The following is a 14230-nucleotide window of genomic DNA, read 5'->3' on the forward strand; positions in this document are numbered from 1 at the left end:
TTTGATCTTCCTCCCAGAAGATGCAGCTCTCTCTGGGACAACCGATTCGAGCCCAAAGCTGCGTGCCGGCACTCCTCCGCACACGCCTGCTCTGCAAACAGGCATTTTTAGTATCTTCCCCAAAAGATTTAATTGCCCGTTCTAGCACAACTGGCAGAATTTCTGATCTTGCAGAGCCACAAAAGAAGCTTGGATTAAGTGCTCGCACGGTTCCCTTTTTTAGAACTGAACGCACAGTACGAGAAAATAAAGGGAAAGATTTATCACCCGAGGTGCAATCCCCCTCCCGAAGTCCCCGGGAGCTGCGGCCGGGTACCAGAGAGGAGAACGGATCCCGCAGAGTTTAAAGGTTCCTGCTCTGAGTGTAATTCACCACGTGAAAGGACGCTGAGTCTTGGACCACAACCACCGTTCCCCCATGCCATCTAAAACACGCTCAGTGGCTCAAAGGGAAGGCAAATCATCAGCACTGCCTGGCTCGGTTGTTTTCCTCCCAGCCTTTCTTCTTTCCGTGAATCTAACCCTAAAACCTGCTACAGGAGAGCAGCCAACAGCTGGATCGTGAGTCAAGACAGCAGAGCAACGCAGGGAAAACTACCCTAAATGTTTATTTCACTCATTTCTGTGAACGCAACACTTTAACCCGCCACCCGAGCTCGCAGAGGATTTTGTCCTAATAAACAGGGCGCAGAAGACAGTGTGTGTTCCCAGAGAGAACGGGCCGGTCGGGGGTGCCAGGCACCGCCACCTCGGAGCAGTGGTTGCAGAACACGCTCTCAGCCCGCAGCCGAAGAATGCCTACACATAAAACTGGCGCTTTCTTAACGGCCACTGTGCCTGGGCTGGATTGAGAGACCCACAAATCACCTCTTCTGCCTCTCCCACAGCAGTAGGCAGACTCATCAGGGGAACATGAAAGGAGTACGCTGGAATATGCCCGGTAACAAGTCTGAATCAGCTTCTAACATAAACGCCACATCTCCAGGCTCAACACCTTTCAGAAAAACTTCCATTAAAAACCAGCTCAGAAACAGTTGTTTTCTCTAGCCCCAGCACGAACAGAGACGGCGCAGGTTCGTCCTTCTCCAGTGGTTGCCAACATCTTGAATACACATTAAATCCCAGGAAGTTAAGTAGGAAGTCCCAGAAATTAAACAAAAAATATGCTTTTGTTTTGTATTTACACATAAATGGGAATGTATAGTTTTAATTACCGAAGACCATTTGCTGGGGGACCGCCTGCCATGCGAAGCATTATCCCAACCGTATCTCTTTCTAGTGGTTTCTGGATTGCCAGGGAGCCAAAGCAAGATGCCAACGTGACGACGAAGCATCATTAGCAGCGGGGAGGAAGACGAGGAGCAACGGAGCCAAGAAAAGAGGGGCTGTGGCCGCAGCCACCATCTCTTCTTTGTGCTGTCTCATCCCCTTGCATTGGCAGGGTGGAAAAACAGCCTTTGATGAATAACTCGGCGTGAGGCACTTTTCCACCCATCAGCGTGTCCTCCTACAGAAATGTTCTGCTATGATGACTGCCTTTAAATCACACTGGAAGGCCCTCCCAGCAGGTGTAATTTATGAGGACTTTAACACCCTAGTAGTTCACCGAATGATCTGAATGTGGGAAAAAGCCGGCGCGATGTAGGCCAACTGGCAATGGGAATATTAAAATTAGTAGGTCCTATTTCCAAGGATTCTCCCTGATGTCCGGTTTAAGGGACTCAGGGAAGCGGTTTGCTTTGCCCTCCCTTCTTTGGTAAGTCAGCTCAAAATACGAAGGGAGGTGGCAGCAGCTGAAGGCTGGGAGACCTCTTTGGCCGCTTTACCTCAAGGGTTCATGCTGCACTTTCAAAAGGAAGGCAGCGAGGGACTCCAGATCTGTTAAGACCATGTGAAACATGTTCCGAGAGCTGCTGCACTCATTTTTTACAAATATATATATATATATATATGAGATATTTTATTCCTTAGCAGGAAAACCAGAAGAAAGACAGAGAACAATTCTTTTCAGACACGCTTCCTTCTTGCTTTTGTAACTCACAATTCTATTACGTTGTGCAAATAACGATTTTTAATTCATGCTTCCCTTGGGATGCACCAGCTTTAGGAAGTGAGTGCTTTGCCAGAAACTGCATCAGTGTCCTAAACCAATCAACTTTAGGGGGAAAAAAAAAAAAATGCCCTAAGGGTTTGTGAAGAGCCCTAAGGACCAGCTCACCGACTGAAAGCCCCGTGCTCCCTCCCCTCTGTCCTGCAGGGCTTTCCAAGGCCCGGGAAGGACGTAGGGGTTGCCCTTGTGCAATCTCCCATTGCCCATCCATCACGGCACCTGAAATGTGGCAGGCAGGCAGAGAGCGCCCCGGGACCCTTTCATCTGCTTTAACCCTTCGATGCCTGCCCAGGCAACACAGGTCACCTTCACATCTTCATGCCAGGAGACGTGAAGTCTCCTGACTGTCCTGGAAATAAATGAAACCCAAAGTTTACTGCTAGCGAGAAGAGCGCGAGACTGCGGTCATACAATATGTTTTCCTAACAAGAGCTCGCAGGCCAAAGTCCCTTCCTGCTTATTAATTCAATTACTGTTTAATTCACAATAAAAACCCTTCTCTTAAAGAGCCGAAGGATTCCCCGTGCCCCAGGCGATGTGCAGCAGCAGCAGCAAACGTAAAAACATACTGCCGTCTGCAGGCCTGATCCTGCCGGGAGCGCCGGGACTCTCCAATTTCCACCGGGAAAATCAATCTCTGTTAGACCAGAGAGTTCCCCTAAATGAAAAGCCTTATCTAGAACAGGTCGTGTTATACAACAAGTCACTCGCTTTGCCTGGGAAATGAAAGATGATGAGGCAGAGTCCCCAGCACAGAGGCTATCTCCATAAATCTGCCAAAAAGGAACTGTGGATTACTTTGCTGGATTAATTATCTGTCCTTCAAACAGAGTCCTGACCTCAACGGCTGAGCATCTCCAACCTGTCAAAGCAGCCAGGGAACCAGGGAGGGAGGGCTTTTGCAGGGCACTGGCCGCGGGCTGCCTGCACCCTCCTTTTCACCTGAGAAAAGCAGCAAAAACACCCGTGGGAGCGCTGGGAGCGCCGGCAACGACCAGCCCGTCGGCACGAGGGGCTTGAATTGCGAGGTCTGTGTGGATTTCTTTTTCAAATGGCCTTTTGCAAGGCGGTGATGCCACTCCTTGCAAAGCACGGGGTGAAAAAGTGCGTGTTTTCATGGGGTTAAAACACTCAGATTGGAAGGAAGGGGGAGAAACAACTGAGTGGCTTTTCCCTGTAAGATATGGAACTGATTCCCAGTGCAGGCAGGCAGGCAGCAGGCAGGCAGGCTCGTCTGCCCTGACAGGACAACTAGCCAAAGCCATGACACAGCTAGATCAGCGCTCCTCCGTCATTTCAGGCTTAACAGCTTTGTAAGCTGGCGGCATAAAGTTAGATCTTAAGTCTTATTTTATGTGGTTATGGTTAATCTTTTAGTTTTATTGTTTTCCTGTCAGGGGAGGACCTTGTGCTGGAGATAGCTGTATAAATAAGAGCTGCTGCAGTATATCCCGAGGCACAGCTACCCGAGGGATGGAGCTGAATAGGACACCGGCAATTCCAAATTAATTTTTATACCCCGATATACTCCAATACCCCAATATACTCCAAATCACACCAATGCTTTAGATATTAATACTGAAGGAATGATAATAAGGTTGCTTTTCAGCTCTCTTGCTGCTGTATATTCAACCCCAGCTGGTAAAATCAGACCAGCCACGTGCGAGCCCTGTACCTGAAGACCTAGGAGAGCTGGGAAGAGGCATCATCCATCCCTGCCGTGAAATGGGAACAGCATCACTTCCACCTCCCCTTGTGCAAGTGAGCTGAAGAGCCAGGTATAATTACTACCTCCACCAGCCATTTTCACTTTTGCTTACGGTTGGTTTCTAATTTAATTTGCTTCCCCATTCGCATATGTTAGGCTGGTTTTTTTTGCAAAATTGCCATAAAAATTTACCAGCTCAGGCACAAAATCTGCTCGCTGACCTTTACCATTGTGATTGAGGATAATGACAAATTAATTAGGCTTTACCTGCCTGCCAAAAAAAATCACTCACCTTGGGTGAGCAGGATTTTGGAGGCACGCGAGCTGCCGGTTCCTGTGTCTGGACTCTCAGACATCAGAAGGTAACATCATCTTTCAAAAGCCAGAAGCAAATCATGGAAAGTATAAAAGAATGCCTTGAGAAGAGTGGGGGAGGCACTCACACCCTTACTGACTTCAGAAAAAAATTTTTTTGCCCCATGACCATGTTTTCTTTAAAATTTGCCCTCAGCCACGCACCTCGGCCGCAGTCTGGCAGCCAAACGGAGATGGTGAACTCTGGCTCTGTCAACAAACTCAATTCAAAGTGGAAGCGGAGCGTCCTGAATCCCGGAATCCTTCAGGGATTTTGGAAACCTCTGCCTTAAGCCAAAGGTAGGGTGAGGGTGGGGAGGAGGCAGGAGGCGATAGCGGGTGTCTGGGGTCATCCCTCAGTCCGTCCACGGGCTGATCCTTCCCAGCACCACCGCTCTGCAAGATGCTGGTGCCGACAGGAGAAGGTCTCCTGGCCAGTTATGAAAACGCTCTGCAATTCTCGTGTTTGGGGAAAAAAAAAAAAAAAAAAAAAAAAAAAAAAAAAAAAAAGCAGTTTAATCACTCTTTGATGTATTCTGTCTGATTCTCCGATATGAGAGCTGCCACCCACCAGGCGGGACCAGGGGCAGGGATTAAGTTCTTGGCATATGCAAGCAGATGCGAGGCTGTTTGCAGTGATGTGCCTGCCCGTCACTCCGCGTCCCGCTGCCACCAGGCTCCGGGAGCACGCCTGGCTCCCTTCCACCATCCCTGACGGCTACCCTGGCACTGAGCGAGGGACGCTCGCAAAGGAACGTCGTGGCTATTTCGCAGGAAAACCAAAGATAGACAAGAAAATGAGAGCGTGTGTGAACATTCCAGGTAAAAATCCAGGTTTTCTTGCTTCAGTAGAGCAGCCGTGACTGTCCGATGAGCAGAAAGCCTGATGTGACCATGAGTGGATGGGTGCATTTAGCAAATTAACCCTCTATAGATTGCACCGTTGTTTCTGTAGGTTTAAGCCATCAAATAAAGGCTCTTGGAAACCCAGAGCTGTTTGTATTGCACCAGCACTGACAAGGGAAAAGTAGATTCCTACAGTATAACCCATACTGAGTCAGAAAAAGGCTCCGTGGCCATCAGCAGGTGCCCAAAGAAGGGTGACTAGACAGGACAAGGGTGATTTTCCAGCTGCTGACCATCTTCAGGCTTTAGCTGGGTGAGGTTTCTGTAAGCTGAGGGCTTTCACCAACCTCACAGTAGTTCAGCGACATCTGTAAAATTAGTTTGAGGTTTCAGTCCAGTCCCCAGCAAAAAAGGGCCTGTATCAGCCAAAAGAAAGTCCTTGCTGCACTTTGGCCAGTTGATACACGCAATCTGGGGGAACCTCTCATTTAATTAATGCTGGGGGAACATTAGAAGAAATTGCAGAGGGAATTAGAGGAATAAATAATCCTTGCATCTTCAAAGGCAGACTGACCTGGATACTTGCAGTCAGGATCAGTGGACTTGAAAGTCAGGGTGAAATCACCTTGACCCTAAAGATTGATTAAAAGAGCATTTGAAATGGCTGGGCTTTAAGGAAGAGAAACTGGGAAATTATTTCCACACGTGTAGCTTGAAGGAGCTGCCAGCCAGCACCCAAAGCATGTGGCACAGTGAGGAGAGGAGGCACTGCTGCCATTTCTTGCTGTGAAGAGTCCCCCCCAAAAGCAATGCCAGAAAAAGGGTTACAAACCCAGGCCCACCAAGCTGCTCCCTCGCTCCTTGGTTAACCCGAGTAATCCGACTGTCTCCAGGGCACAGCCCCACAAAACCAGCGTCTGAGCGCAGCCCAGCGAGCGTCAAAGTCTGCCTTGGATATGGCAGGGGTTCGCTGACCTCAAGGCATCTTAAATGACACGGGTCCAGCTCCAAAAATTGGTCTTTCCAAAATGCAGCTGTATTTTACCTGGAAATGCCTGCCCAGACTGCCCTGCCCCTGGTTCTTTTGCCATCAGAAGAGGTCCACAAGCTATGGACCCAAAGGAGCCGAGCATTACCCAGCGAGGATCCACGGGTCACCGGCTACATTGGTTTCAGCAAGCTACCCACACCTACTGGGAAAGGTTCCCCAGGCTTCAGAGCCAGTCCGTGAAGGCAGGATTAATCCACGTGGCTCTCAGAAGGCAGAAACCCTCCACCACTCTAATTAAGCTTCATTCTCTAGCCCTGCACCCTCGTGGGTCCAGCCCACTGCCTCCCAGCTTGCGAAGCTCCGGCAGTGCTTTGGGAGGGCAGCCCTCAGCATGGAGGTTTTTGGGAAATGCCACGGAAACCACCAGGAGCTGTTCAGCCCGTAATCAGTCCCATTCTCTCCCTAAACAATAACCACTGCACCGCCAGCGAGAGTTTTACGCCCGGCTCTTTGCAGGTCTCCTCCATGGCGTTGCATGAAGCGGAGCTGTTTGTGGCTCGTCGTTAGGACTGAAAAGTTTCGCTATGAGATATTGTCAGATTTGTTAGAAATAACGTCCGCTGCTCGAGGAAAAGGAGATGCCACGAATGATGCACTCCAACAGTGCCGAAAACAAAGAAAGCTTTTCAGAGGGGTAAAAGCTTTCAGTCGTAACAGTAGGCTACAGTAATTACTGACACTGAATCAAATGAGCGAGCAGTACAGTCAAGGAGAAACTTAGCCAAATATGATTTCCCAGGCACGGGATGTACAAAGACTTATTGCAGGGCTAGCTCCTCCATCCCTGCTGAGCTCCCCACCACATCCCCGCCGAGACTTACCCGAGACGATGGTGTAGCCGATGCCCCGGGGACGGCCCTTGTCCTGATCGATCGCCGTTATCATCCGCACGGTGGTACCCTGGGGAGGGAGAGGAGACAATGCATTACAGCCACCCCGGCTGAGTGCTGCTGGGGCTCCCGGGGTACCGTGCCAAGGCATTGCACCTCTTACCATGGGCCACGTGCTTAGGAAAACCTGTGCGAGGACAAGGCATGTCATGGAAAAGTCCCATCACTTGCTTCTTGGGGCAGTTCGGGCTCACCACTCATCACTCCTGTGCAAGCTGCAAAACTCTGCTAAGCCACCCCAGGATGTAGCTAGTGATGCCGAGGGCATGACCAGGAGAACATGTCCTCTAACTGAACCACCGAGCAGACTGAGCCTGACTGTGCAGTAGGTTTGTACTGCGACAAGTGTCCGTAGGGACTGGGGAGAGCAACCACCAGACTCATTCCCCGCGTTGCTCATCCCCTGCCCAGAGGAGGAGGATTGGAAGGAAGGTCAGTGTGGTAAGCACAGCTATCGGTGCTCGAGGAAGAAGGAGGAGGAACTGAAGGTGCAGCATTGGCAAAGCCAGGACATGCCTCCTCGCAGCAACACAGCTGCACAGGCTCTGGCTGACAGGCAAAAGGACACACTCCTCCACCACAGAGATTTTCACTCCGCAGTCCCTCGAGAACCAAAGGCAACAATTCCCTCTCACCATGACCTTCCGCACTGGTCACTAGACTGGTTTTATCTACCACTGGCTTCCTGGTTTCAACTGGTCCTCTTCTCCCCCTGCATTCTTCAAATGAGGCACCCCAGGTGATGTGGGATGCTCGTGCTGGCCATCGGCATCCAGCTGCATCACTAACTAAGTGAGCTGCAGAGATTTTAATTGAAACCTTTAAGAAGGAGGAGGAGGAGGGATGGACAGATGCTGAGAACAGAGGATTACCCACAGGCAGGAGCTTCTGCAACTGCCAGCTCACCCACCTCATCCTCCATCCTGCAGGACAGACCTGTTTCCTATCGCCCAGCAGAAAGGTCCACGAGGCCAAGAGACCCCCAAACCAACAAAGAACATAAAAGTGATACAAAATTCTTGTTTAGTTCTTTAAATGAAAACATCATGTGCTTATGTCAACTCCATAAGCTGTACTTCCCCCGCCGCACTGCAGTGAGCCCATGTGAATACAAACACATGCACACACACATAATTAATGTAGTGTGAAAAAATTTACAACTCAGCTGTTCTTGTTTTCATTGGATTATTAATAGTGGGAAAAGAAACAATTTTTTTTTTTTTTTTTGCCCTCAAAGGAAATGTCAACAGAAGCGTTTGCATATCTAACGAGGGAGCAGCGTTGCGTTTGCCCTGCAATCCATCAGTTGAAGGCCAAAGGGAAAGCTGCTGCAGAAACATCACCAGTGGAAAAGCAGGGACTTGCTGTCTTCCCTGTCTCTCAGAGCCATGCTCCTGCGGGCTCGATGGAGATGCTTTGGTGCTGCTGGCCATAAAGAAGGCTCCTGGGGCCAGGCAGACTGCCCATTCCCTGATCTCTGAGGGCATTTCAATGGACTCCTTAAGTAAATCCACGTTATTAACCGAGAACATTAGCCATAAATCCCAGGTCACTAGCCTTTGAGCAGCACTCGGCTGGTGAGGCTCAGGAGCCGCCGGAGAGCCTCTAAATCACCAACAATAACTGTGCCTCCCAAAGGAGCAGGGACAGATAAAAAGCACAAGAAAAGTGGGAAAGGAGCAGGTGGGAAAGCAGAACAAGGGATGCAGAAAGGAGGGCAAGGCACAGTGGAGGAAAAAAAAAAAAAAGGGGAGAGGCGTGCAATCCAGCATGCTCTCCCCCAGCATACTCTGCTTTAATCTACCGTCCCCAAAGGGCAGGAGTGAGTCCCGCTCCTCTCCCTGGCAAAACGAGAGCTCCCCTGTGGCAGGGGCGGTGGGTGAAGGCACTTGGTCCATCTGACAGCTCGCACATCGCCTGTCAAAAAGCGAGGGAATGGCGCAGAATGATAAGTGTCGCCTGCCGTGCGGCACATTTCAAAGGGAAGGCAGCTGTGGGAGAAGGCAGGGCTCCCGCAATGGCCGAGGAATAGCAATCGGCCCGCCGACGCTGCGGCCGCTTTATCTGCGGGAAAGGTCCCTCCTGTAGGAGCCAAGGGGAAGGGCTGTTGGGAGAGATAAAAGGATGAGTGCAGATGTTGCAGCAGGGAAAGTTTGGGAGGGGAGGAGGGGGAATCTTGTTCGGATATCTCAGCAGCACGTGCCATACAGACGTCCATAGGAAAGAAATTATCCAGACATCTGATCTCAAGAATGAGGGCTGCTAGAGAGCACCCTAAGGTTCACCCGATCCTTGGCAAGCCTGTGATAATGGCTTCCACGCACACTGCTGGTTTTTGAGATTGGGTCTCCCCCTGTTCTCCCTGCAGCCCTGTGTGTCGCCTCCTTCTCCACAAGCCCTTTCATCAGCCCCTCCTGGGGATGAGCCACACTTCACCGGTGACTGACAAACGCACGCCGGAGCGGAGCTGAGCTCCCTACCATTCGTGGATGCCGTCTCCTGGAACCACAACAAGGGCACAGACATGGGCATCTCTTCACACCCTGCCCGGTTTCCCTTCTTCCTGCCAGCTCCTTAACAAGAGTCTTCCAATATCCACAAGACTGGCAGATCCCAGCTCCTGGGAACGGATGATCCCTCCCCGAACATCCACACAATGTTTAGGATCAATCTTGATCCTTCTGGGGAAGAGGCTGAACAAGTGCCACAGGATAGGCATAATGTTTATCCACGTTGCTGGTGGCAATTATTGGTTTTGTAGTGTGTGACAAGTGATGAAGACAGCCTCAGAACATGATTGCTCAGCACGGTCAACAAGAAGGAGTATTCCCATTCAGCATGCGTTGGAGTGAGATGATGTGATGCAAAACATGACACTACACACATGCTGTACTCATCTGTTAGTACCTATGATGATCATGAAGCGCCTTGTCCACCATACCAGCAGAGATAACTAACCAGAGCGGAGAGACTAGAAATGGAGAAACACCCCAAACTGAAACAAGCCCTTGAGCATGGCCATACCACGATGGCAAAGATAGATCTCGCGCCAACCACATCTCAACAATTTCCAATTTCTCTTCTGAAATCCTATCAAACCACAACACTATTCCTTTCCCTATCTAGGTCTTCGCATGGCAAGGACAGGAGATACTGTGCCCTGGCTCCCTGAGACAGCCAACTGCACCCCTAAATCAGAGGGGATCCTCCAACTGTCTCTTGCCAAACACATCTAGGAAGGCTTCCACTTACTCATGGAAACTCCAAGTTGACTTCCAGCACCAACAGCTCTGCCCAGGGCTCACCCCACTTATTTGCGGCATGAACCTGTGGCTCTTAGAAACTCCCAAATATTCCTGAAGTTTCTTAAAACAAGTAACAACTTGCCTACCTCCCGCAGACAACGGTGGCTGCAAGGAAAGGACTCGGCTGGTGGGTATAGACCAAAGCACCAGAACAGAATAACTTTCTCCCTCTAGGGAAGGAGGAAGAAGGTTTAGAAAAGTAATAATCTGGAAAAGCCTATGCTTAAAAAAAGGCAAAGAAAATAAAGAATGGCACATTATCCAAACAAAATCTGAGGGTTTTTTGAAGAGGGGCAGGGGTAAATCAATCCTTTTTTAATAAAATCCTGAGCTTTTAATAAAGTGTTCACACTGATGGGCTGGAAATATTGTAAGAAAGAATTAACTCAGAGCTATGAAGACTCTAGGGCAAAAATAGCACTGATTCTACATTATTTCTTCAACCCAAGGAGTTTTTGAGGAGGAGGGGGATGGCGCTGAAGAATTAAAACTGTTTTAATGATATTTGACACGTACCTGTACCATGCTATTGCAAGGGAATACAACTGCTAGTCTTGGGACCAAGAGCAAGCGGGGTTTGCCCCCCCTCTTCCTTCACGTGGCTCCCTGTGGGATAAAGCACGCTTTCATGGGCCTCAGCTTGTCTCTCAGCGAGCAGATTCCTCCTCTTTCATCCCCAAAGTGAAGCTGCGATGCTGGCTGGACTATGCACCAGCTGAGGTCCAAAAGCAGGGGCTCATCACACCAACAGCATCTCTGCAAGGGGAAACGGCCCCTCTCCTCCAGCCCCTGTTAACTTGCCTGAAAAACATCGATGATGCTCTCCAGTCTACAGACGCTGTGAGGACGAACACCCAAAAAGACCCAGAGGATGAAAAATACAACGCCACCAAGCTTTGCCACAGCTGCAAGCAGCTTTGGTGCACTCGGGTGCCCTGGGAGAGATATCTGAGGCATGCTGGGACGATAAACAGCATCAAGAAAGAAGATACAACACCTCCAGGGACAGCAAAGTCCCCGCTGCATCCTCTTCTTTTGCCTGATAAGAAATTTCTTTCTTCTCAGTGTCTGAATAAGCATGTGCCCAAAACTCTTCTAAATCGTGCTACCAGATCCCAGCCTGAGAAAAATAAGAGCTACAACAGCACTCCTCTCCCCTCTCGCACCCCTCCACCCCTTTTTTTTCTTCTTCTCTTACAGGATTAGGGACTTGAAAGGCAAAGCACAGCCCAGCGTTGCAGCAGGAGGAGGAGGGGGGAGCGCTTCAGAGAGCTGCCACGGCAAAAAAAATCCTATTTCTCACTTCTTAATTCCAGTCAATTCCAGTCAAAGGGCTGATAGAGATCTGTTTGCGGTAATTTGCTGCAGTTTATCCACTCTTTTCACCTTCTATCGGCTCTTCACTGACGGGCTGGCTGACATGCTGTTACTCGAGTGAGGAAATTAAAATTTGATGCAATAATCCCAAATAAGAAGGATTTTATTAGGTAATGTATACACTTTAGATGAGGTATTCTTCCCTGATACATTGATAGAGGAACACAGACATGCTGTGCACCACAGATAAAAAGAGAGGCAAGAGAGACGGAGAGTGGGCGCGTGGAGCAGCAGCAAGTCTCCGCTCCGTAGGTTTGGGGCTGGGATGTCTCGAGCACGTTTTGACCTGCTGAGCCCAACGGCAGGGCAAACGTCGCCCACAAATGCACCACGGCCCGTTGGCTTGACTTGGAAGCCTGTTTTTGGACAGGAGTTGGCCAAGCCCAGACTCCTCACTCAAATTTGCCGTTAACTTTTTGGTAACCAAGCCATTCTGCAGTGTGACAGTTTCCGCTCCGCACGTGCGACTGGCTCCCTCGGGTGGTAGGGCAGAGCTGATGAGACTTCCCGTGGAAAGATGAAAATGCACGTGCTAAACCCCAGGCTTGCCACAGCAAGCCACATCCTTGTTTCAGCCAGCAGTGGAGATTTCTCCCGGGAAGGATGGGACTTTGGGTCCAAACCAGACAGCAGTACCCCTCAAAAGTACTGCCCATGTTCAGCAGTTGTCATCTTCACTGTGTCTCTGGTGGCACCTATCCATCTTGGATATCTCAATTCCTTTGGAGATGTTACATGGGGCCAAGAGAAATTACAGTCTCTAAACCCGTCAGAAAACTGCTGACAGTTTGGTGAGCGCTCCTTCATTCATTCCCTATGTCAGGTTACACAGTGATTATCTGCTGCTTTGCCTACTGCAAACAGCGTACTTTCTGGGAATAACCGTGATGCACATCGGTGTATCAACACAAAGAGATTGTTGAGCTCCAGCCTTAATATATATCATTAATTTGAGAGAGATCCCCAGATCCCCTTTGCTGGATACCAGGTCACTCCATGAAGGTGATGCAGTCTATAATTTTTGATACTCATGGGACCTCCATTTCTATAATTTCATCTAAGGCTTTTTTGCCCCCAGTTAAGGGTGATCTAAGTTGCATTTTTTTCTTCCCTGCAGCTCACGCTGCCCACCACAGAAATACTCCTTAATCTCAACAGCATTGAAATGCATTGAAACTTTCACTTCATGAAAGTAATTCATGAAGCCATTTTTTGGCCATCTTCAGGCCAGCAGACAGGTAATGTGCTGTCTGATGGCGGGATTTGTGACAGTAGGACTCAGTCCTATTGATCCAGCACTCACCCTGCCGTCAGAGCCAGCGCTTTGCTCCAAAGTGAAGAAAAAGGCATAAACTGAAGTGAGCTGGAGTTCCCTCTACCACTGCACGAACTGAGCCATCAGGGATTTCGGATCCAGTGCACAAGAGACATTACATGATGCACGTGTACTACAGATGCCTACACCACGCCACAATTTTAGGACAGAAGGTTTTTCCATCCGTATATAAAAATATTTGCCCGATAGGCAAAGCGATGGGATGCACAGCTGTGCCTTGGGAAGGTGGATGCTACCGAGTCGGGCTGGTGCTTGGGCTTGGAGGTCCTGGGCACCTTTGCTGGGGGCAGAGCTAACAGCTCCCAAAGCCGAACCTGCCCACCACACTCCCCGTCTTCTGCTACGGGGGAAAAAAAAAAAAAAAAAAAGCCCTGCTGCATTTAGAGATTGGGAGACATTTTCCACAAACAGCGAGTTTGCTGACAAACTGAGTTTCAGAAGAACTAAAATGATTGGATCAATTTGGCAAAACCTGGGGGGAAAATGCTCGAAGTGCTGAAATGGCTGATGATTCTGGCATTTTCAAAACTGCCTCGTTTCAGGAATGTTTACATTTTTCTTCAACTTTTCTATTAGAACTGGCATGCATATACACTGTGGGGAGGAAATGGGGTGACTGTGTGTTAAGAACAACAGAAAGCCTTTTTAAAAGAAAAATGTTTAGGAAAAGATTTTATTTAGGTTTCAGGCTTCCCAAACCTCCTTGCTTAGGCTGTCTTTTTTAAAAAGGGCAAAATGTTTTCGAGCTGGCTTGAAACATGTTGTTTCTGAAAGAGAAAGGTTTGCCTCTCTTTGGATGCCATTTGGATCTCACGATTCGGAGTGTTTGCACGTCAGCATGGAAACAGGGCTCCGCTTTGCACCCAAGCCGCAACCATCAGGGCAGAGCAATGCAAATGGGTAGAAGGAAGGATGAATATCTCTGCAAAGAGGTTTTCCGCCAGCTCTTTTGGGATACCTTTCTGTCCCAAACCTTGCTCCTCCCTGTGCAACACCACAGTCACGCACGTCAGAGCGAAGCAGCAGCCCTTACCGGAGGCGAGTTCTCGTAGATGTTCGTGCTGTAGGGCAGGTTGATGAAGATGGGGTCCATGTCCTGTACGTCTGTGATGGTGATTGCCAGGTTGGCCAGAGTGGACAGCGGCTTGTTTTTATCTTGGTCCTTGAAAAAACAAGGGTGGGAGCGGGGGGGGAAGAGAAAGAATTTCTATCAGAAAAATAGAATTATTCAACAGTATTAAGTCTCTCACAGT

The 14230-nt window shown here is 49.3% G+C and overlaps 1 protein-coding gene across 1 annotated transcript in view; it reads right to left on the reverse strand.

Annotated features, from left to right (window-relative positions):
- CDH23 (cadherin related 23) overlaps positions 1-14230 on the reverse strand; it is a 213592-nt gene that overhangs the window by 99907 nt on the left and 99455 nt on the right. The window contains exons 8-9 of the mRNA XM_069795810.1: positions 14011-14139; positions 6891-6969 (exon numbers count right to left, since the gene is read on the reverse strand). Coding sequence (XP_069651911.1) covers positions 6891-6969; positions 14011-14139 — 208 coding nt within the window. The remainder of the gene's footprint in view (positions 1-6890; positions 6970-14010; positions 14140-14230) is intronic.

Source organism: Haliaeetus albicilla, chromosome 11 (assembly GCF_947461875.1).
Source record: "Haliaeetus albicilla chromosome 11, bHalAlb1.1, whole genome shotgun sequence".
Taxonomy (NCBI): domain Eukaryota; kingdom Metazoa; phylum Chordata; class Aves; order Accipitriformes; family Accipitridae; genus Haliaeetus; species Haliaeetus albicilla.